This window comes from Hemicordylus capensis, chromosome 14, assembly GCF_027244095.1.
Source record: "Hemicordylus capensis ecotype Gifberg chromosome 14, rHemCap1.1.pri, whole genome shotgun sequence".
NCBI classification, from domain to species: domain Eukaryota; kingdom Metazoa; phylum Chordata; class Lepidosauria; order Squamata; family Cordylidae; genus Hemicordylus; species Hemicordylus capensis.
This window is the reverse complement of record NC_069670.1, coordinates 4,415,270-4,440,814: the sequence shown is the minus strand read 5'-3', so window position 1 is coordinate 4,440,814 and position 25,545 is coordinate 4,415,270. Positions and strand designations below refer to the sequence as shown.

At 50.2% G+C, this 25,545-nt stretch overlaps 2 protein-coding genes across 6 annotated transcripts; one reads left to right on the top strand and one right to left on the bottom strand.

Moving 5' to 3' along the window:
* Positions 1-2,084: 2,084 nt before the first annotated feature.
* On the bottom strand, positions 2,085-5,255 carry CCDC85B (coiled-coil domain containing 85B). Its single transcript, XM_053277432.1, has one exon. The coding sequence runs from the start codon at positions 4,845-4,847 to the stop codon at positions 4,140-4,142; it is 708 nt and encodes a 235-aa protein (XP_053133407.1). The 5' UTR covers positions 4,848-5,255; the 3' UTR covers positions 2,085-4,139.
* Positions 4,954-25,545, top strand: FIBP (FGF1 intracellular binding protein). 5 transcript variants are annotated; one of them, XM_053277426.1, is made up of 11 exons: positions 4,954-5,096; positions 12,434-12,607; positions 14,558-14,756; positions 16,307-16,433; positions 17,631-17,731; positions 18,179-18,312; positions 19,324-19,432; positions 21,225-21,288; positions 21,553-21,639; positions 23,297-23,394; positions 25,283-25,545. In XM_053277426.1, the coding sequence occupies exons 1-11, from the start codon at positions 5,081-5,083 to the stop codon at positions 25,350-25,352; spliced, it is 1,179 nt and encodes a 392-aa protein (XP_053133401.1). In that variant the 5' UTR covers positions 4,954-5,080; the 3' UTR covers positions 25,353-25,545. The 5 variants fall into 5 exon arrangements, with proteins under 5 accessions (XP_053133401.1, XP_053133403.1, XP_053133402.1 ...); XM_053277428.1 differs by lacking the exon at positions 4,954-5,096 and adding an exon at positions 11,750-11,847; XM_053277427.1 differs by lacking the exon at positions 4,954-5,096 and adding an exon at positions 11,784-11,939.

Sequence of the window (25,545 nt, the reverse complement as noted above, 5' to 3'; positions counted from 1 at the left end):
GTCAGGGGTGCGGCACTGAGCTGGGGGTGGACTAGAGGACCTTTAAGGGTCCGCCCAATGAGGATTCCTTGCCTTGTAGCTTTTCTGCTGCATCTCTCACCCCAGCAGTGTTGGAGATCGGTGGCTTCTCTCCCACCCTCCTTTTTTCAGCCAGGGGAGATCCAGCTCTCAGTGACACAAGGCAGAGAGCACGTCCGGTAATTGTTGCTCTTGGCCGCCTGTTATCAGAGCTGCAGGATCCGTCCACCTGTTTCCTGGCCAAGAGACCTCTTTGTCTCCAGCTTGGCTGGGCAGGAAGAAGCCAGAGAGCCCACCCCCTGCCCGGGGGCCCCCTCTTCTGTTGAAATTCTGCTTAGCAGAAGAGCCCGGAAGCCACAACCAGCAGGCAATGTAATGCCATGTCCAGACAACAGTTTATCCTAGGGTCGTGTCCCCCCCCCCCCGGAGGGGACGGGGATCAACCAAGGGACAGGGGAGCACATCCTTTCTTCCTCCAGCTCTGCACACCTCAGCTAGTCTTATTTCAGGAACACAGGATGCTGCCTGATAGAGTCAGACCCTTGGTCCGTCAATCCTAGCATGGTCGACTCGGACAGGCAGCAGCAGCTCTCCAGAGTTTTCAGGCAGGAGTCTCTCCCGGCCCTTTCGCGAGCTGCTGCCAGGGATTGAACCTGGGGCCTTAGGGGGCGGGCAAGGCAAGGGCTCTGCCCCATGGCCCGCTTTTGTAGGATTTCCGTACACTCTGCGCGAACGCAGCCAAGCTCGCGACCGCCGTCTTTTCGACAGATCGCCGTCCTAGGCACCTTTACACAGGAGTAAGGCCTTCTGAACTCAGTGCGGCTGATTTCTACGGGCGTGCACAGGACATATCCCCAGCCCCAAATGGCCTTGGCTGGAGATGATGGGAGTTGTAGTCCGACAGCATTGGGAGACCCCTGGATCGCGGCAAACCTCTCATTGTGGCAGGGGGATGATGGGAGTTGTAGTCCAACATTTGGGAACCCCTGGATTACACTAACCCTCTAATTGTGGTGGGGGTGATGGGAGTTGTAGTCCAACATTTGGGAGCCCCTTGGATTAATTGAACCCTCTAATTGACTACACCTTTCAGTCCTCCTTAAAAGTCCCTACTACCCACCTAGGAAGAGGCGTAAGAGACTCCTGCCTTCCGCCTTTCCTGAGGATGTAAAACGGAGCAGGTAAAGGGCATTCAGAGCTCTGAGGATTCAAGGATGGGCCCCCCATGGCTGATTCCTTCCCCAAATAGGGGGGAGGGGGGGAGAAGAGTCCCGTTTTGATCCTAGCCCTCCAAAGCCGAGAGAAAGAGTGACTGGCTAGAGGCGCGATTCGAACCCAGGCCCCCCTTGGCTGCAGGCCAAAGCTCTAGCCACTGAGCTCCGCTGCCGCAAGAGGCCACACGTGGCTCAGCCTTTGTCTCCTCGGCAGGACGCTGATCCTGGGGGATCAGCCAGGAAAAGGCCCCCCCTTCCCCCACCCTCCCGCCTCGCAGGGAGGTTTCTTTCTTATCCTGCTCCATCTCTCCCCCCCCACCCCAGCTGGCCTCCTTCTGACCCCAATATGAGATTAAGTGGAAGGCAGGAAGGAAGGATGTCTCAGCGGGGCGCCTCCTACTCCCCGGCCGGCCGACCGACTAGCCACGAAAATCTGCAAGAATACAGACTCCACAGCAAGCTTCCACTTCCCCCCAGAAACCGCCCCCCCAGAGTTTAACAAGACAGCTCTCTGGGTTCCGAACAGGCAATTCTTTCCTCCCCCTTCCCCACCCTGCTTCCGAGTGAGGTTTCAAGCCCCAAACCCCTTTCCGCCCCACACGCACACACGTGCCCTTAAGCATGTGCAGAGTGCACTTCAAGGAGCTCGGCACCTGGGCAGCCGGCCTGAAATGCCCTCGTTTGGAAAGGAAGCCCCACCGTGTGCTTAAAAGCCAATTTTGGGAGTGGAATGCTCACCCCGCATCCGTTCCACGCTATGGGGCTAGCAGGCCACATCCGCTCCACGCTATGGGGCAGGCAGGGCCACCCATGTGCACCCGGTGAGCAGAGACAAGAGCCCTCCCCCCGCGCCAAATTTCAAACATTTATTTGGAACCTGAAACGTCTCACATCCAACATTGCTCCCCCAGTCCCAAGATAACAGGATATCCCCCTACAATATCTGGCTGCATCCTGGGGAAATCCTTGAAAAGGGAAAGGATGCTAGATTCCCAGGCCTGGGGGTCTTGAAAAACAAACCCAGATGGACTTTGCTTCCGAATCATCTCTGACCGACACCGGCGAAGAGTTCTATGAAGCCCTGAAGCTTGCGGCTTCTGCCGAACGGCAGTTTGTCCCGTGAAAGCCGTTTTTCCATGCCCATCTGTGGGAGTCGTACAAATAAAGCTTGTTCTTAATATACACAGTTCCAGTTCTGGCATTTCTCCGGCTATGTGCCCTGCTGCTCAGGTGGAGGGGGGTTCCTAAGACCACCAATTTTAATCAAACAGAAGAACCCTAGAAGCTATTTGCTGGGCAGAAGGATATCTGAATAGTGCACTGTTTAGGAAGGACAACCCCCCCACCCGCGCCACCCCATATATGCCTAGGGAGAAGACAAGGGAAGTGCACACTGGAGAACCGATCCTTCGAAGGTCCTTACACTCACAAAATATCCTAGAATAACTGTGGGAGTGACAGTAATTTCCTCTAGGGTCTTTCTCTAATTCCCCCAAATTGTGAGGGAGGGGTGACTTGTCCTTTCAAAATACTTCCTTTTAAGTGAGCCAACCAGATATCCACTTCTGAAGAGCCTGACATGGGACATGGGATGCTGCCTACTGAGTCAGTACTGCCTACACTGACTGGCAGCATCCCTCGTCAATTTCAGGCAAGAATCTTTTCATGTCCTACCGAGAGACTACTACTAGGGACTGAACCTGGGAACCGCAGGCAAAACAGATGCTTTCCCGCTGAGCTAGGGCCTCTCTTCAAATATTATGGACCAAGGAAGCGGCCTCCTACTGAGCCTGGCCCTTGGTCCCTCTAGTTCAGGACTGTCTGCTCTGACTGGCAGCGGCTCTCTCCAAGGTTTCAAACAGGGTTTCCCAGCCCCCGCTTGGCCATGCCAGGGTAAAGCAGGTACTCTTTCCAAAGGAGATATTTAAAACTGGCACTGGGGGGCGGGGGGCAGAAGAGAAGAATGAGACAAGCTAGAAATCTGGACTCAGGACTTTTCTGAGTCCGGCTCAACTCTCTTATGCCCCCACCCCCCCAATCCTGCTGCTTAACACCTCCAAACAAAGCCCCAGCTAGCATCGTGTCCAGCCCTCCCACAATATCTCCATTGCTTTAATCACTAGCAAGCTGTTGGAATCAACTAGTCTCTGTTTCTTTGCTCTATACCGTCCCTGGCCAGTACATATCGGGTACAGGGCTTTCAGTCCCCCCCAGGGTTGGGGTGGGTGGATGAATTAGCAGGGAGAAGTCCATTTTCCAGAAGAGGCCCCCCAGAAGAGGGGGCCCCAGTTTCCAAACGCCAGCAAGAACAGCTACCGGGCCAGCCTGAAGAAGGTTTCTATGCAGTCCCAAAGCTTGCTACCTTCACTCCCAGGAAGTGATGCCGGAAAGATGCCTCGGTCGAATCAGGCTGGATCCAAGAAAAGGGCCCCACCATATCTGACGCTGCTGGCATGTCAGAAAGGCGGGGGGGGGGGGTCCATTTCTGTTGGGATGGGAAGCAAGCCAGCAAAACCCACCACCCCACAGAGAGCTGTTTGTCTGGACAGCCGCTGGAAGCCAACACTATTCCAAGGAGGAGACGACGTCTAGGAAGAGGGAAGTCGCTTCCACTCAGGAGTGGCTTTACAAAATAAAATAAAATAAAATAAAATCAGAGTCACAACCTAATCCAGGAGCTTGCTGCATCCATTCCGGGCGGCACCAACGCAGCAAGCCACAGGGACGCACAGCCGCCAGCGTCAGGCTGGGGTTCCAGTCCTCCCACGCGCGAAACACACACACCCCCCGGCTCAGGATGGGGCTGAGGCCGCGCGGAGGGAGGCCAAGCGGCGCCCCTCCGGGGCTCCCTCGAAGCCGTCGCGTGGGGGTGTCGGCCTCGCGTGGGCGCCCCCGCGGCGGGCGGGCTCAGTCGTCGGGGGAGCAGGCGGGGTGGAGCTGGTCGGGGCTGCCCACGCTGCCGGTGCTGGAGCTGCCGTCGCCCAGGTCGCGGGGCTCGCAGGGCAGGCTGAGCTCGGAGGAGCCGCCGCCGGGGCTGGGCAGGCTGGCGTCGGGCCGGCCGCCGGGCGAGGAGGCGGCGGCGGCGGCGGCGCACTCCTCCTCGAGGGCCAGGCAGAGCTCCTTCAGCTCCAGGTTCTCCGTGGCCAGCCGCTCCTGCAGGCCCTCCAGGCCGGCCAGCTTGCGCAGGCAGGCGGCCACCTCGTCGCGCAGCACCTGCGCCGCGTGGTGGCCGAAGAGCTGCCAGTGGCGCGCCAGGCGCTTGGCCTTGAGCCGGTCCTCGTCGAGGAAGCCGCAGAGGTCGCGCAGCTCGCGGTTCTCGGCCTGCAGCCGCCCGTTGACCGCCTTCAGCTCGCGGATCTCGCGGAGGTGCTCCTGCAGCTGCCGGTTGACGCCCTGGATGAGGCGGCCGCGCTGCACCAGCGCCGCCAGCTTCTCGGCCTCCTCGCGGCGCAGGCGGCGCACCAGCTCCTCCTTGCTGCAGCCGCCCAGCTCGGCGTCGTCGCTCGGCGAGGCCGCCGCCGGCGGGCTGCCGGCGCCGCTGCCCGGCGGGGAAACCTCGACGGGGCTCGGGGAGCCCGCCCCGGGCTGCTGGGCTGCCTCGCGGGCCGGGAACATCGCCTCCCACGCCGGGGCGCACGGCGGCGGCTGCTCCGCGCAGGGACGCGCTCACCTCCAGCCAGGGCGCAGCATCCTCTGCTCTTGGCCTGAATCAGCAGCGGCGGCGGCAGCAGGACATCCTGCCCGGCGGCAGAGGCCGCTGCCTCCGCCTCCGGCTCCTCCTCCCTTCCCGGGATAACGGGACGCGCGGCCGGGAGAGAGGCAAACGGCAGGCGCGCTCGCCGCTGCAAATGCGCGGCTGGAACGGTAGGGGAGCAGGTGCATGCGTGGAGAGGGGCGCCTGCGCCGAAGGGGCTGAGTCAGTGGGTGTTTTCCGGGGGGGGGCCGCTGGCGAGGGGCGGCCCCGCCTGCCGCGCGGGAGGATCGGGGCCGGTGGAGCGGGGCGGGTGCCCAGCGCGACGGCAGAGATTAGAAAGACGCTGCGCCGCCGCCGCCGCGCTTGGCCAGGCGCGCCTGCCTTCTTCCGCGATCGCCAGCGTCCGGGTTTAATCCGGATTCAGGAAGGGCGACGCGTCAGTCACCTGTGGTTTAAGGAGGGGAGAGCTGGTCTGGCGGCGGCCCGCATGAATGGTCACCCCCCCCTTTGCGAAGCAGGGCGTGCCTTGGTTTGCATTTGGATGGGCGGCTCTGGGCCAGCGCTGTAGGAGAGCGGAACCGGGCCATCGGGACTCGGATGCCCCCAGCTTCGCTCCCCAGGGACGGGCTGACTGGGAGAGACTCCTCCTGCCTGTAACCAGAGGTGCACCGGGGTCATTTTGGAGCCTGGAGCTAGAGGCCTTTGGGGAGACCCCCCCCCCTCCAGCAAATTAAGCATCATCATGCTCTGCTGGAGGACCAAACCGCCCGAGACAGACTAAAGAGGATTTGGTGGGGCTGAGGAGGTCCTGGACTTCGGCCCCAAAGTCCAGGGGTAAGAGCGCCTCTGCCTGTAACCTTGGAGAGCTGCTGACAGTGCGTGCCGGCAATTTGGAGCTCGATGGTCTGACTGGGATAAGGCAGTTCCTAACCAGAGTAAAGTAAACATACATGCCTAGAGACCCTCTGCACATGCCTAGAGACCCTCTTGCCCTTGTGGAAAGAGCATTTCAACCAAGCACCGGGGCTCAAGGTCAGAGAGTTCTGTGAAATGCAAACGGCTCCTGCTACACCTTAGCAGCTTCGCACAACAAGGGATTTGAGTCCTGGGTTCAAGTCCCAGCTCTGATATAGTTCTTCAGCCTTCAGCAAGCTATGCTCACACAGCCTTGGTCAAGAAATGAACACACGATGGTTGTGTGCTATCCATGATGAATCAGATATAATATAATATAATATAATATAATATAATATAATATAATATAATATAATATAATTTATTTATTTATTTATTTTTGCATTTATATACCGCCTTTCGTTAAAAAGATAACCCCAAGGCGGTTTACAAAAGTTAAAAACATACAATAAAAAGACAATAAAAACATCATGTTAAAAATATAAAAACATATAAAAACAGGCATAAAAACAATACAACAACTACAACAAATAAAAACACAAAGAAGCTGCAGTAGAAAACGATCATGGAAAAGCCTGGGTAAAAAGCCAAGTCTTTAAAAGCTTTCTAATATATATAATATAATATAATATATATAATATAATATAATATATCTTATTTGTTTGTTATTTCTCTTTGTAAACCGCCCTGAGCCATTTTTGGAAGGGCGGTATAGAAATAAAATTAATAATAATAATAATAATAATAATAATAATAATAAAAACAACAACAACAACAACAACAATACATTATTATTATTATTATTATTATTATTATTATTATTATTATTATATACAGTGAAGGACAGTGAAGAAGATGGACAGTGAAGAAGATGCACTTAAAATGGTCAATAACGTGAAACTATTCAACACCAATGAAAGAAAAAAGGCCTACAAAAAAGAACAAGTCAAGAACTGAGCAGAAAAATGGAGAAATAAGCCCCTGCATGGTCAATATTTGCACAGTATCACTGGAAAATCAGACATCACCAAGACCTGGCAATGGCTTAAGAATGGCAACTTGAAGAAAGAAACAGAGGGTTTAATACTGGCTGCACAAGAACAGGCACTAAGAACAAATGCAATAAGAGCAAAAGTAGAAAAGTCAACAACAAACAGCAAGTGCTGCCTTTGTAAAGAAGCAGATGAAACAGGGGACCACCTAATCAGCTGTTGTAAAAAGACCGCACAGACTAACTACAAACAAAGGCATGACAAGGTAGCAGGGATGATACACTGGAACGTCTGCAAAAAATACAAGCTACTCGTAGCCAAAAATTGGTGGGACCATAAAATGGAAAAAGTTGAAGAGAATGAAGATGCAAAAATACTGTGGGGCTTCCGACTACAAACAGACAAACATCTGCCACACAATACACCAGATATAACTGTAGTCGAGAAGAAAGAAAAACAAGTCAAAACAATCGACATAGCAATACCAGGGGATAGCAGAATAGAAGAAAAAGAAATAGAAAAAATCACAAAATACAAAGATCTACCAATTGAAATTGAAAGGCTGTGGCAGAAAAAGACCCAAATAATCCCAGTGGTAATTGGCAGGGCGGGTGCAGTCCCAAAAGACCTTGAAGAGCACCTCAACACCATCGGGGCCACAGAAATCACCATCAGCCAATTACAAAAAGCAGCTTTACTGGGAACAGCCCATATTCTGCGATGATATCTATAACAATTGACAATAAAATCCAGCCATCCCAGGTCCTTGGGAAGGACTCGATGTCTGGATCAAACAAAGCGGTCAATAACACCTGTCTGACTGTGTAAATAAATAATAATATATAAATTAGAACTAGGAACCTGCCTTCTACTGAGTCAGACCCTTGGTCCATCTAGCTCAGTATTGTCTACCCAGACTGGCAGCGGCTTCTCCAAGGCTGCAGGCAGGCGTCTCTCTTAGATCCTATCTTGGAGATGCTGCCCGGGAAGGAACTTGGGACCTTCTGCATGCAGGCAGGCAGGTGCTCTTCCCAGAGCGGTCCTATTCCCGAAGGGGAATACTTTACAGTGCTCACACATGTAGTCTCCCATCCAAATGCAAACCAGGGCAGACCCTGCTTAGCAAAGGGGACAATGCATGCTTGCTACGACAAGACCAGCTCTCCTCCATTATATACTATATAATAATATAATTAATTTCCTATGACTAACAATTTTAGCCAGAAATCGAACAGATATGGCCTTCCTCCTTTCCCCAGCAATGAGATGCAGCAAAGTCTTCACCTGTTGAGCCTCTGCCTTGCCTTTCCTGCTGTCAAATGGAGAGGAGTCTTGCCAGCAAGAAATCCTCTGCGTGAGGGAACGGATCCAAACCTCTTGACATGCCTGCGTGGGTGGGAAGAAAAGGCTTTTGTCTGTCTCTGGGGCCTTGGCATTGAAACGCTTGCCAGATAAGCCAGTATGGGAGAGGCTGTGGGTCACGGGTCCATAATGGCTTGGCTGCCCCAGGCCCAACAGGCCGCAAACAACACACAATGCTGCGTCACAAAAGCCTCGGCCCCCTGTTTTGGAAGGCGGAAAAGGAGCAGCCAGAAAAGGAGAGATTCCTGCCTGCAACCTCGGAGAAGCTGCTGCCAGTCTGTGAAAGCAATACTGAGCTAGGTGGGCCAAGGTCTGACTCAGTATATGGCAGCTTCCTCTGTTCCTGTGTTCCTAAGAAGTAGAGCAGAAGTTTTTTCTTTCTTTCTTACAGTTCTCGGCCTATGCATCCGTCTGTTTATTTTAGCTTACCGTTTTTTGGAAATGCTTCTTTTTTTGTTTGGGATCTGTAAAGTTGCCCAGTGAATGTGGCAGCGTATGAAAGCCACATGCTGATCATAAGATGTCAGCATTCCACTCTGTTCTGTGCTGGTCGGACCTCATTTGACCATGTGGAAGGGACCCAGGCACCGTAGCGGAAAATGAGTTGGATGCGAGCCAGTGCCGTGATGCGGCTGCGAAACAATCGAATGCAATTGTAGGCTGCATCAACAGAAGCACAGTGTCCAGATCACGACGAGGAATTGTTCCACTCTAGTCTGCGCTGATCAGACCTCGCTTGGAATACGGTTTGGGGCCACACATTTTAACAAAGTAGTTGAGAAATGGGAACAGGTTTAGGAGAGGGAGCCCGAGATGGGAAGGTGGTCTGGAAACCAAGTTCTATGAGGCACGATTGAGATGGGTATGTCTAACCTGGAGAAGAGAAGACTAAGAAGAGAATGCTAAGATATAAGAGCCACCTTCAAATTCCAAAGGGCTGTTGCATAGAGGCTGTTTTGCAAACTAGAATCAAAGTTCAAATTATAAGGAAGCAGATTTAGACATTTGAAAGAGTTTCCTAACTGTTAGGAGCTGTTGGACGGTGGAACACTCTGCCTCATGAATTGGTGGAATCTTTCCCCTGGACGCTATAGCAGTTTCCTGCACAGAGAAGGGAGTTGGACTAGATGACCTTGGAAGGCCCCTTCTGACTCTAAAATTCAGTGATTTGGAAGAAACCCACATCTTGTTCTAGGGATATCATGGAGCATTCAGCCACACCAGAATCTGGATGGGAAAACCCTAGAGCAAGTGATGTCGATTGTGAGCCTTTGGGGACAGGAATCCATCTTATTTATTTATTTATTTTTATTTCTGTATGTAAGCCGCTGTGGAAACTTTTGTTGAAAGATGGTATATAAATGTTGTTGTTGTTGTTGATACTTCCTGGCTGCATTTTCCTGTTTTAAATAAAACAAAACAAGACAAGACAAAATATTTCTTTCTCTGGACACATGCACACATATTTTAAATTAATATATATGTTTAGATTTTTGTCTCCTACAGCTCCTAGTTATTTTAAGTGTTTTAGAAAAAGATTATTCTTATCCCAGCCATTGTACTGGGCAGCGTGGTGCAGCGGTTAGAGTGCTGGACCAGGATTTAGGAGCATGGGAAGCTGCCATCTACTTAGTCAGACTCTTGGTCCATCTAACTCAGGATTGTCTACCCAGACTGGCAGCGGCTTCTCCAAGGTTGCAGGCAGGAATCTCTCTCAGCCCTGTCTTGGAGATGCTGCCAGGGAGCAAACTTGGAACCTAGATGCTCTTCCCAGAGTGGCTCCATCCCCTGAAGGGAAGATCTTACAGTGCTCACACAGATACAGTGCTCACACATGTAGTCTCCCATTCAAATGCAAACCAGGGTGGGCCTTGCTTAGAAAAGGGGACAATTCTTGCCTGCTACCATAAGACCAGATCTTCTCAGACCCAACTTCAGATTTCGGTCACTGGGTGACTCCAGACTAGTCCCTTCTCTCTCAGCTTAACCTCTCTTACAGGGTTGTTGTGTGGACAAACAGAAGCATGTGGGGTCTGAGTTCTTTGGAGGACGGAAAATGTAAAGTGTGCCGTCAAGTCGATTTCGGCTCCTGGCGCCCACAGAGCCCTGTGGTTGTCTTTGGTAGAATACAGGAGGGGTTGACCATTGCCTCCTCCCACGCAGTATGAGATGATGCCTTTCAGCATCTTCCTTTATTGCTGTTGCCCGATATAGGCTCTTCTATCCATTCAGTCGTATCCAGCTCTCGGTCACTCTATGGATCAATGCACTCCATGCCATCTTATCTTGAACAGCTTCCTTTAATTCCGCCGTGGTCATTCCAGGGTCATTTTTAATAATATCCAGCCACCGAGTACAAGCCTCCATCCTTCTCCTATCTGCCTTCTTCAAAGTCCAAGTTGCACATCCATACGTAGCTATTGGAAATATTATTGCACTGACTAGTCTACATTTGTTTGGGAGACTTCTATCTTTGCTCTTCCAAATTTCACTTGGCTCTTCCCAATATAGTACCAGCGGAGATTCGGACCGGCAACCTTCTGCTTGTTAGTCAAGCATTTCCCCGCTCTGCCACTTAAGGTGATAGTGGGGTATAAATAAATACAAATACCACCCATTTCCCAGAAAGGATGTTATAAGTTCAGTTGCACAGATAATAAAGGTGACCATTATTAATCATCATTAATTATTATTATTACTAATCATTATTATATGAGGCATAATTTAGGAGGCATAATTTATTATTATTATTAAACTGTTATTAATCATCAATTTTTTTTATTATTAATCATTATTATTAATCATTTGTGTAAATATTTTATCCTTCAGTCACAAAACAGAGCAATGTGCAACCAGTTATTATTAATAACAACAATAAAATAATAATTGATAATATAATTTTAAAAAATCTATCTATCTATCTATCTATCTATCTGAAAAGAATATTTCTAGGTGATAATAAGAATCACCTTCAAAAGAGCCCTCAAGACACTTTTTTTTTTTAGCCTGGCTTTTAGTAATTTCTGAGTATTAAATTTTTAATTGCTATTTAGATTTTTTAATTGTGATTTCTGAACGTTTTTAAAAATTTTATTGTTTAGGGGTTGTTGTTTTTTAATTGCTGTAATTCTGATGGCGTTAGATTTTGTCTTTGTTTTTGTGCACCGCCTGGAGCCTCGGGAGTCAGGCGGTATATTAAATAAACAAACAAACAAGCAAGCAAACAAATAAAATGATTAAGTTTATTATGGTCCAAGGCCAGAAAACAGAATTAAATGCACACATGCCCGAGTGTTTTTATGCACCCACTCCCCTCCCGCATGTGGACGGAATAAACATGTACTTATAAAAACGTGTTTTCTGTAAAAGCAAAGCACTTGTTCGTGCCCACACTCTGAAAAGCGCTGCTTCGGAGGGAATAAGCGATGCTTTGCCGGAGCGAACGACTAAAAACACAAGCTGCATCATCAGCACAGACACAGCCTTGCGTGACTCTCCGCTCTAGCCTCAGTTTCACCACTAGGGACCACATGCCCTAATTTGCCAGGAGTAGAGATGGCGTTCGAGCGACTCAGGTCCGTGGGCAGAGCTGCGCATGCGTGACCCGGAAGCGACGCGCTCCGGCGGGGTCGTGTGAAAAGGCTCTATCCAAGTCAGTGGCCTCTGCAGAAGGAGATCCCTTGTTTCACCCGGCGGGTGGGGCGGGGCCTGCTCGGACTCCTGGGTTCCCTGGGAGGGAAAGGGGTGAGTTTGGGAAGTTGGGGTGGTGGTGGGAATTTGGGCATTGTAGGTTTGGGGCGGAGGGACGGACCCCTGGGTTGTCTGTGTGCAGCGGGGGCACAGGAGTGGCCGAGGAAGTTGTCAGGAGTTCAGGCGGATTGGGAGCATGGGGAATCTCTGGACGTGCCTCTGAGCATGAGCAGAGCGCCGCCTCCCCTGAGCCGAAGGAGAAGGATGGGAGGGCAAAGGGTTTCAGAGCAGGTGCAGAAGGATTTCCAAAAGGATGGGAGGGCAAAGGGTTTCTGAGCACGTGCAGAAGGATTTCCAAAAGGATGGGAGGGCAAAGGGTTTCTGAGCATGTGCAGATCGCCTTTTCTCTTTTTAGGCAACAGGAGCTCAGTCAGGTGTGAGGGAGGGAAGGAGGGATCCCGCCTGGGGCAGCCTCTGAAGTGTTGGCCCCGGGCAGGAGGAGGAAAGCCCTGGCCCCTTGACTAAGCAGCCTCCCCGTCCGGTTGCAGGTCCCCGTCTGATGTCCAGAGGCCCTTGGGGAGACCCCTGGGGCGCTGGTGCCGGAGCCCAGGCTGGCAAGGTCCGGCTGGCGGGGGCCATGACCAACACCCTGGACATCTTTGTGGGAAATACCACTTTGATTGACGAGGACGTCTACCAGCTCTGGCTGGACGGGTACTCAGGTAAGCCGGGATGTGAGCCTCTCTTTTTGCGGGGTTGGGGGTTTAGGAGCTGCGAAGGTTTGGTCCCTCTGCCTGCCCTGACCGGCAGCATCCGGTCCATCTGCCTGCCCTGACCGGCAGCATCCAGTCCTTCGACTCACTTCTGCCTACACTGACTGGCAGCAGCCCCCCAAGGTTTCAGGGCTCCCTCTCCCAGCCTTACCTGGAGATGCTGCCAGGGACGGAACCCAGGACTAGCTGCCAGCAGGTGCTCTACCACTGAGCGATGACCCCAGCCAGTGCGGTGTAGTGGTTAGAGTGCGGGACTAGAACCGGGGAGAGACCTGAGTTCAAATTGCTCCGTTGCTGCCCCGAGGCTTTGGAATGCGCTCCCTAGTGAAATAAGAGCCTCCCCATCTCTGACAGCTTTTAAAAGGTCTTTAAAGACGCATCTGTTCACCCAGGCTTTTAACTGATACTGTTTTGATTGTTTCTAATGTTGTTTTAGAGCATTGTTTAAACATTTTAAAAAATTGTTGTCATTTAAATTGCTTGTTTTTGTTTTTAACTCATGCTTTAATGTTGTTTTTAATCTGTTGTAAACTGCCCAGAGACGTACGTTTTGGGCGGTATAAAAATATGTAAATAAATAAATAATATGTAAATAAAAAATAAAAATAAAATCCCCCTTCAGCCAGGAGACCTGCTGGGTGACTCTGGGCCAGTCACGTCTCTCTCAGCCTAGCCTACATCACAGGGTTGTTGTGAGAATAAACCCAAGTATGTAGTACACCGCTCTGGGCTCCTTGGAGGAAGAGCGGGATATCAAATGTAAAATAAATAAATAAATAAATATCCCCCCAATTTGTATTCCTAGATTAAAAATGAAAGCTAGCCAACAGTTGATTCTCTCTTTTTTAAACGTTTATAATTGATTTGCTGCCAGCCTGTGAAGACAATACTGAGCTAGGTGGACCAAGGATCTGACTCAGTATGTGGCAGCTTCCTAGGTTCTAAATGATTTTAATTGTAAACCGTCCAGAGATGCAAGTTTTGGGCGGTATAGAAAGATTTTAAATCAATCAATCAATCAATTCTCTCGCCAAGGAGCTCTTTCCTTGGACCCCAGAGGAATGGATAATGGTGGTGATGATCGCTGGGGATCGAACCTGAGGCCTTCGGCATGCAAAGCAGAAAGCAGGTGTTGAGAGAGGTCCAGGCCTAAGGGACAGCTAGGGAGAAAGGATGGGAAAGCCGGAGGCTCAGGGCCTGGAGACAGATGTGTCAGCTGCACTCCTCTCTCTGCGTTCCATGCAGAAGGTCCCAGGTTCAGTCCCAGGCAGGCAGCATCTCCAGGTGGAGCTGGGAATGACCCTTGTCGGAAACCCTGAAGCGCTGCTGCCGGTCCGAGCGGGCAGTCCTGAACTCAGTGGACCAGTGTTTTGTCTCGGGAGAAGTCAGATTTGTCAGGACAGGACGTGGGAGACCCCAGATTTAGATCCTCACTGGGGCCGTGAAACTCGGCGGGGAGACCTACTGGCGGGGGGTGGGGGAGAGCTGACCTTGTGGTGGCAAGGATGGTTGGATTGGCTAAGCAGGATCTGCTTTGGTTTGCATTTGGATGGGAGACTAGATGCGAGTGCTGCAAGAGATTTTCCTTAGGGGATGGAGCCATAGCTCAGTGGAAGAGCAGAAGGTCCCAGTTCACTTCTTGGCAGCCTTTCTAAGAGAGGGCTAAGAGAGACTCCTGCCTGCAACCTTGGAGAAGCTGCTGCCTGCCTGGGTTGACAACGCTGAGCTGGAATGACCGATGGTCTGACTCAGTATGTAGCAACTTCCTGTGATTCCTATGACTTTGTGCCGGCTGTTTTCTCTCGACCTAGCCTACCTTACTGGGTTGTTGTGATGATGATGTCCACCATGGTCCCACGTTTGTCCTGAGTTTGCCTTTTGCCCTCGGCTTTTCCGTAGTGAACGATGCGGTGGCGCTGCGTCTGCGTGGCGGGATCTTGGAGCAGGCGGGGGCCACGGTGGAAGTGCTCCAGAGCGACACCATGGACCACTACCGCACGTTCTACATGCTGGAGCGGCTTTTGCACTCGCCTCCCAAACTGCTCAACCAGCTGCTCTTCCAGATCCCTCCTTATCGCCAGACCATGCTGATTGAGAGGTGGGCTGGCTGGATTCGGCCTCGGGGCCTTTGTGGGGTGGGGGTGGGGGCAATGGGGGTCAATCTGAAAGTGATTTCAGGGACTGGGGAGGATGTCTTGGAGTTGAAACACATCTTGAAAGGAGAGGCAGGTATGCTACTCTCCCAGCTTAGGTGGACATTGCGGTATGAAAGCTTTTGAGTTCCACAGAACGCTTTGTGGGGCGAAAGCTTTTGAGTTCCACAGAATGCTTTGTGGGGGGAAAGCTTTTGAGTTCCACAGAACGCTTTGTGGGGCGAAAGCTTTTGAGATCCACAGAACGCTTTGTGGGGCGAAAGCTTTTGAGTTCCACAGAACGCTTTGTGGAGGGAAAGCTTTTTCCACTGAACGCTTTGTTGGGAGAAAGCTTTTGAGTTCCACAGAACGCTTTGTGGGGTGAAAGCTTTTGAGTTCCACAGAACGCTTTGTGGAGGGAAAGCTTTTTCCACTGAACGCTTTGTTGGGAGAAAGCCTTTGAGTTCCACCGAACGCTTTGTTTGGGGGAAATGGAGAAATAGCATACAGAGATGACAAATATTTATATTTAAGTTCCCAAAGTGGTTTACATGGATATAAATAAATAAAGTGCCTCCCTGTCCCCAAAGGGCTCACGATCCCCCCCTCCAAAAGAAAAAAAAGAAACATAAAATAGACACCAGAAAAAGCCACTGGAGGGGTGCTGTGCTGGGGCTGGGTAGGGCCAGTTGCTCTCCCCCTGCTCAATACAGAGAATCGCCACTTTTAAAAGGTGCCTCTTGGCTCTGTTATCAGGGGATAGCAGTATCTTAATTGCATGGAAGTATATGATATAAGCTAGATTCCATGTTGCTGCTGCTGATCGATTAATTGCCATCAAGTCGGTGCCGACTCTTCGTGACCAAATAGCTGCTGTTGATATAAATGAGACTTGGTGGATGAAAATTCCTGTTGGACTCACAGGCTTGCACCCATCTAAGCAGAATCAGAAAAAAGAGATAATTGTCTGTTCTCTGCACTTCTGGTCATTTGGGACAGACACACCTATTTAATACTTGTAGAAAGTGTGACTTAAGGCCGAGGATCTCAAACTTGGGTCTGCTCTGGCCATTGCAGCTGGGGATGATGGGCATTGTAGTCCAGCCACATCTGGAGTCCCAAGCTTGAGAACCTAGGGCGGGGCGGCTCAGCCTCGGCCCTCCTGCAGACGTTGGCCTGCAACTCCCATTATCCATGGCTATTGGCCACTGCGGCGGGGATTATGGGAGCTGTAGTCCAAAACCAGCTGAGATCTAGGATTTAAGGCAAGGTTCGGCAACCTTTGGCATTCTAGCTACTGCTGAACTACAACTCCCATCATCTCCAGCCACAATGCATGATGGGAGTTCTAACTGCTGTGCCAAAATATTAATTTTGCAATTAATATTTTAAAGCTTTCTTTTCTCCCTTTTGGGTACAGGATCTAAAGGGAGAGGATACACCGCCGACATAAATATCGATATTAAACCTGCTTTTTGTGTTCCCCTTGTCCCTTGCCGCTGCCTTCTGGCGCCAGGTACTACGCTTTCGACGAGGCCTTTGTCCGCGAGGTGTTGGGCAAAAAGCTCTCCAAAGGGACCAAGAAAGATCTGGACGACATCAGCGTCAAAACCGGGGTGACTCTCAAGAGCTGCCGTCGGCAGGTACCGCCCTCCCCCAACTCTGTTCAGACCCATCTGTGACCACCCCCGAATTTCTCCAAGCTCACCTCTTTGAGCCCTCTCTCCCTCCTCCTTTTTCATGCAGTGCATAATTAACCTGCGGAATTCTCTGCCACTGGTTGCGGTGATGGCCTCTAGCCTGGAGGGCTTTAGAAGGGAGCTTTAAACGCTGCCCCAAAAGCATTCAATGAAAGAGGTGCTGAGTAGAGATGTGCATGAAATGCGCACGAATCGATTCTATTCAGTGGTTCCGAATAGATTTCGATTCGATTCGAATCGGAACCATTGAACAGAGTGGAGAATCATTCAAATCGAATGTAGCTCACCTTGAATCGACTTCGGGTGAATTCAAATCAGCTTTGAATCGATTCGTGCACATTTCGTACACATCCCTCCTGCTGAGACATGACTCTCTTGAAGCAACACTCTCTGGTCTGAAAGGCCTGTCCTCTCCTCTCTGGGACGTCTCACAGACACGCTGCACATGCTTGTGGGCGAGGCTGTCCTCTCTGTGATTACTCACAGGCTTTCTGCACGTGCTCAGAGGCAAGGCCAGTCCTACACGTCCTATTGCCAGGAAGTACTTTTCTACACGGCGCATATTTCTCTGCCACAGGATGTGTTGGTGACGACTAGTTTGGATCGTTTTCAGAGGGGCTTAGACCAATTCATGCAGGACAGATGGGAAGCAGGCTGTTGGATTAGATAGGCCTTGGCCTCATTTCACAGCAACTGATATTACAGATATTCTGCCTCTGTACATGGAGGTTCAGTTCTTAGTTACCATAGCTGATAAACAAGATAAGCCCTGCTAACCAAACACCGTCTAGTCCAGCATCATGTTTCACACAGTGGCCCACCAAATGCCTCTGAGAAGCCCACAAGCAAGAGATTAAAGCATGCCCTCTCTCCTGCTGTTGCTCCCCTGCAACTGGTATTGAGAGGCATCCTGCCTCTGAGGCTGGAGGTGGCCCACAGTCACCAGACTAGTAGCCCTTGATAGACCAAGAATTTATCAAATCCCCTCTTAAAGCCATCCAGGCTGTTGGCTGTCACCACATCTTGTGGCAGAGAGTTCCACAGGTGAATTATGTGTTGTGTGGGAAAACGGTGTCCTGAGAGCGAGAAAGAGGTGGCCTGCCTATTCTGTCAGTTTCAAGGTCTTGCTTTCTGTTTCAGTTTGACAATTTCAAGCGGGTCTTCAAGGCTGTGGAAGAGCTCCGTGGGTCCCTGGTGGAAAACATTCAGCAGCATTTCCTGCTGTCGGACCGGCTAGCCGGGTAAGGGGCGAGTGAGGAAGAAACAGCCTAGGATACTGTGGGGTTGCCATGGCACCATGCTCCTCCGCTGTCTCACCTACCCAGAGAGGGGGAGACTTTTTAAATTAAATAGATTAAATGTCTAATTTTGATTTTAAAAAAAATTTTTTTTTTTAAGGAAAGAGCATTTTCAAATTCCATCGGATATACAAAAAACTGAGGATTCTCGAGTATTTCACACTTTATAAGCTGTACTCACACCAGCTAACATACATATAAAATAAATGTCTTCCACATTTAAAGGAAATGAGGATAGCAATAAAGCTTTGATGCTCAGAAAGAGATCCAGGAATAGTAGGGAAGTGGTGATTCTATCTGGTGGAGCAATGCTCTCTTTAAAAAAAATACCCACATGAAATAAGAAACCCCGACTTCGCTGATGCCTTCTCTCCACTCGACCCATTTCAGGGACTACGCTGCTATCGTCTTCTTTGCCAACAGCCGCTTTGAGACTGGGAAAAAGAAGCTACAGTACCTGACATTTGAAGATTTTGCATACTGTGCCGAGCAAATGATCCAGAACTGGACCCTGGGGGCAATGGGTGAGGTTTTGGGGCTTCCAAGAAAGGCTCTAGTCCTCATTGTGGTTACAAAAGATTGTGGAAGCCTCCTCTCCCTCTCTCTCCCTCCCTCTCTTTCCCCCCCTCTCCCTCTCTCTTCCCCCCTCCCTATCCCCCTCTCTCCCTCTCCCTCTCCCTTTCTTTCCCTACCTCCCTCTCCCCCTCCCTCCCTCCCCCTCTCTCTGCCTCCCTCTTCCTCTCTCTTCCTCTCTATCTATCTCTCCTCTCTCCCCCTCTCCCTTCCTGCCTCTCTCCCTCTTTCCCCCTCCCTATCCCCTCTCCCTCTCTTTCCCTCCCTCCCTCCCCCTCTCTCTGCCTCCCTCTTCCTCTCTCTCTTCCTCTCTTCCTCTCTCTCTCTCTCCTCTCTCCCCCTCCCCTCTCTCTCTTCCCCTCTCTCTCTCCTTCTCTTCCCCCCTCCCTCCCCCCCTCTCTCTTTTTCTTTCCCTCTCTCTCTTTCCCTCCCTCCCTCCCTCTTTCTCCTTCTCTCTCTCTCCCCCCCGCTCTTTCTCCCTCCCTTCCATGGCAATCTTAATCCTTTTCCAAGATAGCCTCCTGCTAACTGAGCAAAGAGGCACCTTTTAAAAGTGATGATGCTCTTGTACTTAGCAGGGGGAGAGCAACTGGCCCTCTCCATCCCCAGCACAGCACCCCTCCAGTGGCTGTTGCTGGCATCTTATCTTCTGTTTCTTTCTCTTTTTTTTAAGGGAAGGCCTTTTAAAAAGGAGAGAAAGGTATTAAAGACCGAATTCTCCAGGAATTAAACTCCGTCCAAACTTTACTTTGGTCTCTGACCAGCCATCGAATTGAGCTGAGTTTTGAAAAGGGGTCTCTGTGTTTCACCTCTTCCTAGTCCTTCCCTGCCTGCCGCCTTCCCCCTGCCCCCCTTCAGAATATGTTTCCCCCCAGATCGGCTGGTCGAGGGTGGGGTGTGAGCACCCCCTCCCCTCTCCCGGGGACCTGCTCCTTCCAATGCTGTCTGTCTCCCTTTGGCAGATACCAACGTGGACGATATGGATGTCGACCTGGACAAGGAATTCTTGCAGGGCCTGAAGGAGTTAAAAATTCTGATTGCGGACAAAGACCTGTTGGACCTGCATAAGAGGTACCTGTCGGTGGGTGGGTGGGGCTTAAAAATATGGGTGGAGCTTGTGACAGCAACCACCAGTTGTCCCCTTTGCTAAGCAGGGCCCACCTTGGTTTGCATTTGGATGGGAGACTACATGTGAGCCCTGTAAGATATTCCCCGTTTGTGGCCTGTGCCATAGCTCTGTGGAAGAGCACCTGCTTGCTTGCCTGCAGAAAGTTCCAAGTTCCCTCCCTGGCAGCATCTCCAGGATAGGGCTGGGACAGATTCCTGCCCGTAACCTTGGAGAAGCCGCTGCCAGTCTGGGTAGACAAAATTGAGCTGGATGGACCAGGGATCTGACTCAGTATATGGCAGCTTCCTGTCTTCCTGTGTGCTTCTCTGGGAGGGTCGTGAGGCCTGGGGGTTTAGAGCGCAGGCCGTGTGCCTACCTGAAGCGGCAGTTCCCAGGTTCTTTTTGGAACTGTGTGTATTTCACACAAAAATCCAGGTAGGGGTGAAAATAAATCTGATGAACAGTTTGTGTTTGCATGCCCCAACCCAACCCAGATCCGCTCTGGTATTATTTTGAATTGATCAGAAAAAGAGAACAAAGAGGTGGATGTGGGGAAAGATAACCATGAGGACTAGCAGCTTGATTCCCCCCCCTTTTTCTTTTTAAATGAAAGCTGTGGTTTTTGGAATGTCTCATTCAGCTCTGGGGTGTTGTCTTTGCCTTATGAATACAGCGAATATTTATATACCACTTTTCAACAAAAGTTCCCAAATGAGACATAGATATAAAGAAAATGGCTCCCTGTCCCCAAAGGGCTCACAATTGACAAAAGAAACATAAGAGAGAGACCAGCACCAGCCACTGGAAGGATGCTGTGCTGGGGATGGATAGGGCAAGTTGCTCTCCTGCTAAGCAAAAGAGATTTTCTAGCCTTGATTTTCTTCGTGGCTGGAAGCCCCACATGTAACCTGAAATGTTGGGAGGGTGGCGGGCCGCGGTTTCTCAGTGCTGTAAATGCTCTCTGCAAATATGATAACTCTCTCTTCCCCCAAGTGCCTGGGAGGGCTGTCTACATTTATAAGAATTGTTCTCTGAGGCTATAAGAAGAATTCCACTCTCTAAGAATTCCACTCCAACTGATGGGTGGAAATGATAAGGAAGCAGACTTAGGCTAGACGTTAGGAAGAATTTCCTAACGGATAGACTGTGGAACAGTCTGCCTCATGCAATGGTAGGCTCTCCTTTCCTGGAGGTTTTCAAACAGAGGCAGGACAGCTCTCTGTCAGGAGTTTGTTTGTTTGTTTGTTTTTACTTTAGATCCATGTATTTGTTTATTTATATCTATGTAAACTGCTTTGGGAACACTTCTTGGAAAGCGGCTTATCAATATTTGCTATTTTCATCGTCGTAGCAGTTTCCCCACACCAAACAGCGGGTCAGACTAGAAGACCTCTGGGGCACCCTTCTGGCTCTAAAATTATATGACCCTCTAAAATGGGCAGTGGGGTAAATTTGGCAGAGCTACACAACTTCGGCCCTCCGGCTGTTCCTGGACTGCAGCTCCCGGCCTCCCCAGCCACAGTGGCCAGTGGTCGGGGATGATGGGAGTTGTAGTCCCACGACAGCTGGAGGGCCAAAGTTGTGCAGCCCTGTTTAGTCTGGGGACCTCTGTTGCCAGATTTGGCTTTTTTAAAGCCAAATTTTGGATTACGGCCCGTTTGACTCACGAGGAGGACTGCAACATTGGTTGGGGGGAAAGGGGAATTCCAGGCCCTCTCTGACCCTGACCACTCTTCTTGGTCTCTCCCCACACAGTCTGGTCTGCACATCTTTGCGGGGGAAGATTTCCGTGTACAGTGAAATGGAAGCCAATTTCAAGGTGTGCGACGCGATGGGAAGGAATGCATCCCCTCCTTCCAAGACTGCGTGCCAGCAGCCCGCCCCCCACCTGCACCTCTTGATGGGGGGCTAGCTGCCCCCTCCCCAAAATGTCCTTGTGCATTTGGCCTGCTGTCCCTCCGCTGGCCACCGGAGGGGGCCGTTGAGCTTTGGGAATGCAGGCTTCGCAGCCGGGATGCCTGGGTTGAGTGTGTGGGGAAGGGGTAAGCTTGTGACCCCCTTTTTACCCCCCCCCACCCTGCAGACCCTCTCCCGGGCCCTGATCAACATTGCCTCGAAGCTCACCCACAGCAAAGATGTCCGGGACTTCTTTGTCGACCTAGTGGAGAAGGTAGGTGACGTTGCTTGCTTGGTTCCTGTTGGGTCCAGCGTGCATTTTGAGGGTGGGTGGGGATAGGGTCAAGGTAAAGTCAACACCGACTCGACACCATCGAGTCGGTGTCGACTCGTGGCACCCACAGAGCCCTGTGGTTGTCTTTGGTAGAATACAGGAAGGGTTGACCATTGCCTCCTCCCGCGCAGTATGAGATGATGCCTTTCCCCATCTTCCTATATCACTGCCGCCCGATAGCAGTGTTTCCCATATCCTGTGAAACATATTCTGCAGATGATGATGATGATGATGATGATGATGATGATGATGACCCCTATAGTGCCACCTTAAATGAGACATTCTGCACTGCAAGAATTGCACAGGTTTAAGATCTTGGTGATTTCCTGGGATTTGGGGATAGGATAGGATGTCCTCTGCTAACTGAGCAAAGAGACACCTTTTAAAGTAGCGAGTCTCTTGTATTGAGCAGGGGGAGAGCAACTGGCCCTATCCGGCCCCAGCACAGCATCCCTGCAGTGGCTGTTGCTGGTATCTAATGTTTCTTTTTGTGAGTCCTTTGAGGGGCAGGGAGCCATTTTATTTATTGATCTTGATGTAAACCGCTTTGGTAACCTTTTGTTGAAAAGTGGGATATAGACAGATAGATAATTCTTTATTTGGTCGCTGACCAAAAAACAAACTAACATCAAAATATCAAGAAAAACATCAACGCATCACTACTATGTCCAATTAATAATAATAATAATAATAATAATAATAAAATAACAGCTATAATACAGAGATGTTAAAGGGCTGTAGAGTACGTCCGAACTTGCCTAATCCTGTTAGCAACCAGCAGAAATTGGGCCACATTATTTTCAACTTTAACATCTCGATCCGCAAGTAAATCGCTGATACAGGATTTGTCTGAATGGCCATAATGGTATATAAGTATTGGTTGATTTTGTAGGATGGAAAGAAACATGTGAAATTACAGAGAGTGGGAATTCATTCATTCATTCATTCATTCATTCATTCTCTTTCTCATTCACACACTCACTCACACACCCCTACCCCTTTGATGCTTGTGTTGTAAATCTGTCAGGCTAGCCAGACGGAACGTAAAACAGGCAGAGGCAGAAGTAGAATAGCAAAGTCTTATAGGGAGAAATTCTCCAAACCAGGTGCAGTCCGAGTCAAATTCGATCAATCTAACAGAGTCCAAATCGCAATCCATGGACAAGGTCAACACAGTCCAGGGTCCAAACACGGTCAAGGCAATACACGAACACAGCAGAATAACTCACAGGAAACTATCCTGCTGATAGCAACAGGACGTTGCTATCAGCAGGGTAGCTGTGGTGCAATCGTCTTAAATAGGCTGACCCCCGGTGCTGTTAATCAAGAGTTCCTGAGTCAGCAGCTTTGCCTGTTGTTTAACTCTTGCTGTCTCTTGGACTGACGCCTCTCCACAGCTGAGACCGGTCACGTCTCCTCCACAAGAGCTGCCTCACCCGGCTCTAACTCATTTCCAACTCCCCGTGCGTCGGACGCACTCTTCTTTGCAACTTCTGGTCCTTGCCCTCCCTCCTCTGCTGTAACCTCCAACCCCTCTTCCAGCTCCTCCTCGGAGTCTTCCGTCATGCCCATGACAGCTTGTCTCTTGGCTTTGCAGTTTGTGGAGCCCTTTCGGTCTGACAAATGGAGCGCAAACGACGTGCGCCTCTTCCTGACGCAGTACACGGCTTGCGCTCACACCCTGGACGCTTTCAGGTGAGTCGGAACGGTCCGCACCGCGTTTTTCCTCTGGTTTCCCCATTGTGGCTATGCCCCCTAACCTGCAACGCATTCCCCGATGTTGTTGAATCTCCAGCCACCGGCCATGGCAGCTGAGGGTGATGGCAGTTGTATTCAACAACTGAGATTCAGTCACAGGGAGCACAATCCCCAACCCCGCTCCCCGGCAAGACCAGATTCTCCCCACCTCTTTTTGAAAATGAGTCCCTGTGTGTCTCAAAAGATGGAAAAGGTCACACACACATTACATTAGTAAATGATTATTTTCAGGGTGTGCACGGATGGTTGGTTCTGAACCGGTTCGCTTCGAACCGGGGCTGGTTCGAAGGTTCGATCGCGGACTAAACCGGGGGTGGTTCGGTCCGTGATCGAACCGGACAAACAGGGGCGGCTGGGCAGGGGTGGCAAAAGGCAAAAGAAGTTACTTACCCCAGCCGGCTTCCTCTTGCCCTCCTGGCATGGCAAGCAGGCTCCCCACTCCTTTCCCGAGCCACCAACATGGTGGCGGCTCGGTTTTGGCCTCTATGCACCCGTAGAGGCCATTTCTGTCACCAGCAAAAGGCTGCCGGATTCCCCTTTATAAGTATATCCCCCAAACCGGTCCTGTTCAGTGACTGAATTGGACCGAGTTTGGGCAGACACGGAACCAGGCTGGGTTGGTTTGAGTTGGACCCGAATCGCCAAACCGGTTCTGTGCACACCCCTAATTTAATTCATTAATGGTAAATTGTACTAGATTATTATGTCGTCCATGTATGCTACCCGTTTTTGAATCTTTGGGGATTTTGTTTTTAGTTGTCCTCACAGGCACATAGGAAGCTGGCTCCTTCTGAGGCAGACCATTGGTCTTGTTTCCTCTGACTGGCAGCATCTCTCTGAGGTTTCCGGCAGGAGTCTTTCCCAGCCCTACCTGGTGATAACTGCCAGGGCCTGAACCTGGGACCTTCTGCCTGCTAAGCAGATGCTCCACCGCCGAGTCCCAGAAGGAGAATATGTAAAGCTGCCTTTTACTGAGTCAGACCTTTGGTCCACCTAGCCGAGTATTGCCAGCACTGACTGGCAGCAGCCCTCCAAGGTTCCAGGCAGGAATTTTTCCCAGCGCTACCTGGAGATGCTGTCAGGGATCGAACCTGGGACCTTCTGTGGGCAAAGCAGATTCTCGGCCATTGAGTCACAGACCATCCCTGTTTCTACAAGAGTGGGTTTTAAAGGAGTAAATGCCCCCCAGTTCTTTAGAAAAGGCGCCTTCTCCCAAATGTCAACTTTACAGACGTATGACAAGTGCGATTATTTATTTATTGTTTGTTGGTTGTTTTATTGTTTATTATTGTTATTAAATAATAATAATAATAATAATAATAATAAGTAATAATAACTAATAATAATGACGATGATGATATTTTTCTGTTTACACAGACAGACAAATGTTATTGACTGGTTTGTTTTATCCAGACATCAAGGACCTGGGATGGCTGAATTTTATTATCAATACTGCTGTTGTTATTATAGATATCGTCACAGAATATAGGCTGTTCCCAGTAAAGCTGCTTTTTGTAATTGGCTGATGGTGATTTCCGTGGCCCCTGTGGTGTTGAGGTGCTCTTCAAGGTGTTTTGGAATTGCACCTAGGGCGCCAATTACCACTGGGATTATTTCGGTCTTCTTCTGCCACAGCCTTTCAATTTCAATTTGTAGATCTTTGTATTTGGTGATTTTTTCTATTTCTTTTTCTTCTATTCTGCTATCCCCTGGTATTGCTATGTCGATTATTTTGACTTGTTTTTCTTTCTTCTCAACTACAGTTCTTCTCAACTTAAAACTATTATTTTATTTATTTATTTATTTATTTATTTGTCTCCTGCAGGCACCAAGTGCTGTGGGAGCGATACATGGGCACTCTCAAAGCTTGCCTTCTGAAGATGTATCACGACTGAGCCCTGTGGATGGTTCTCCTTTGTAAAAAAAATCCTTCTGAGAGCCAAATCGGGCCCAAGCCCGTCTGTAATGGGTCTCTCGCTGGCTTCTGCCGCCCCCCCGCCCCCTTTCCTCGCCCTTTCTTTCCGTATCTTCAGAGGCGAAGGTTAGAAACGGCGTGTTTTTCAGAAATAAAAGGACCACTGAAAGATG

Excerpts from the sequence above, each read along its gene's own strand:
- CCDC85B (XM_053277432.1), bottom strand. The coding sequence starts at position 4,847 with ATGTTCCCGGCCCGCGAGGCAGCCCAGCAGCCCGGGGCGGGCTCCCCG.
- FIBP (XM_053277426.1), top strand. Across the intron at positions 18,313-19,323 it reads CTGGACCCTGGGGGCAATGG|ATACCAACGTGGACGATATG; the intron begins GTGAGGTTTTGG and ends TCCCTTTGGCAG. Across the intron at positions 23,395-25,282 it reads CACACCCTGGACGCTTTCAG|GCACCAAGTGCTGTGGGAGC; the intron begins GTGAGTCGGAAC and ends TGTCTCCTGCAG.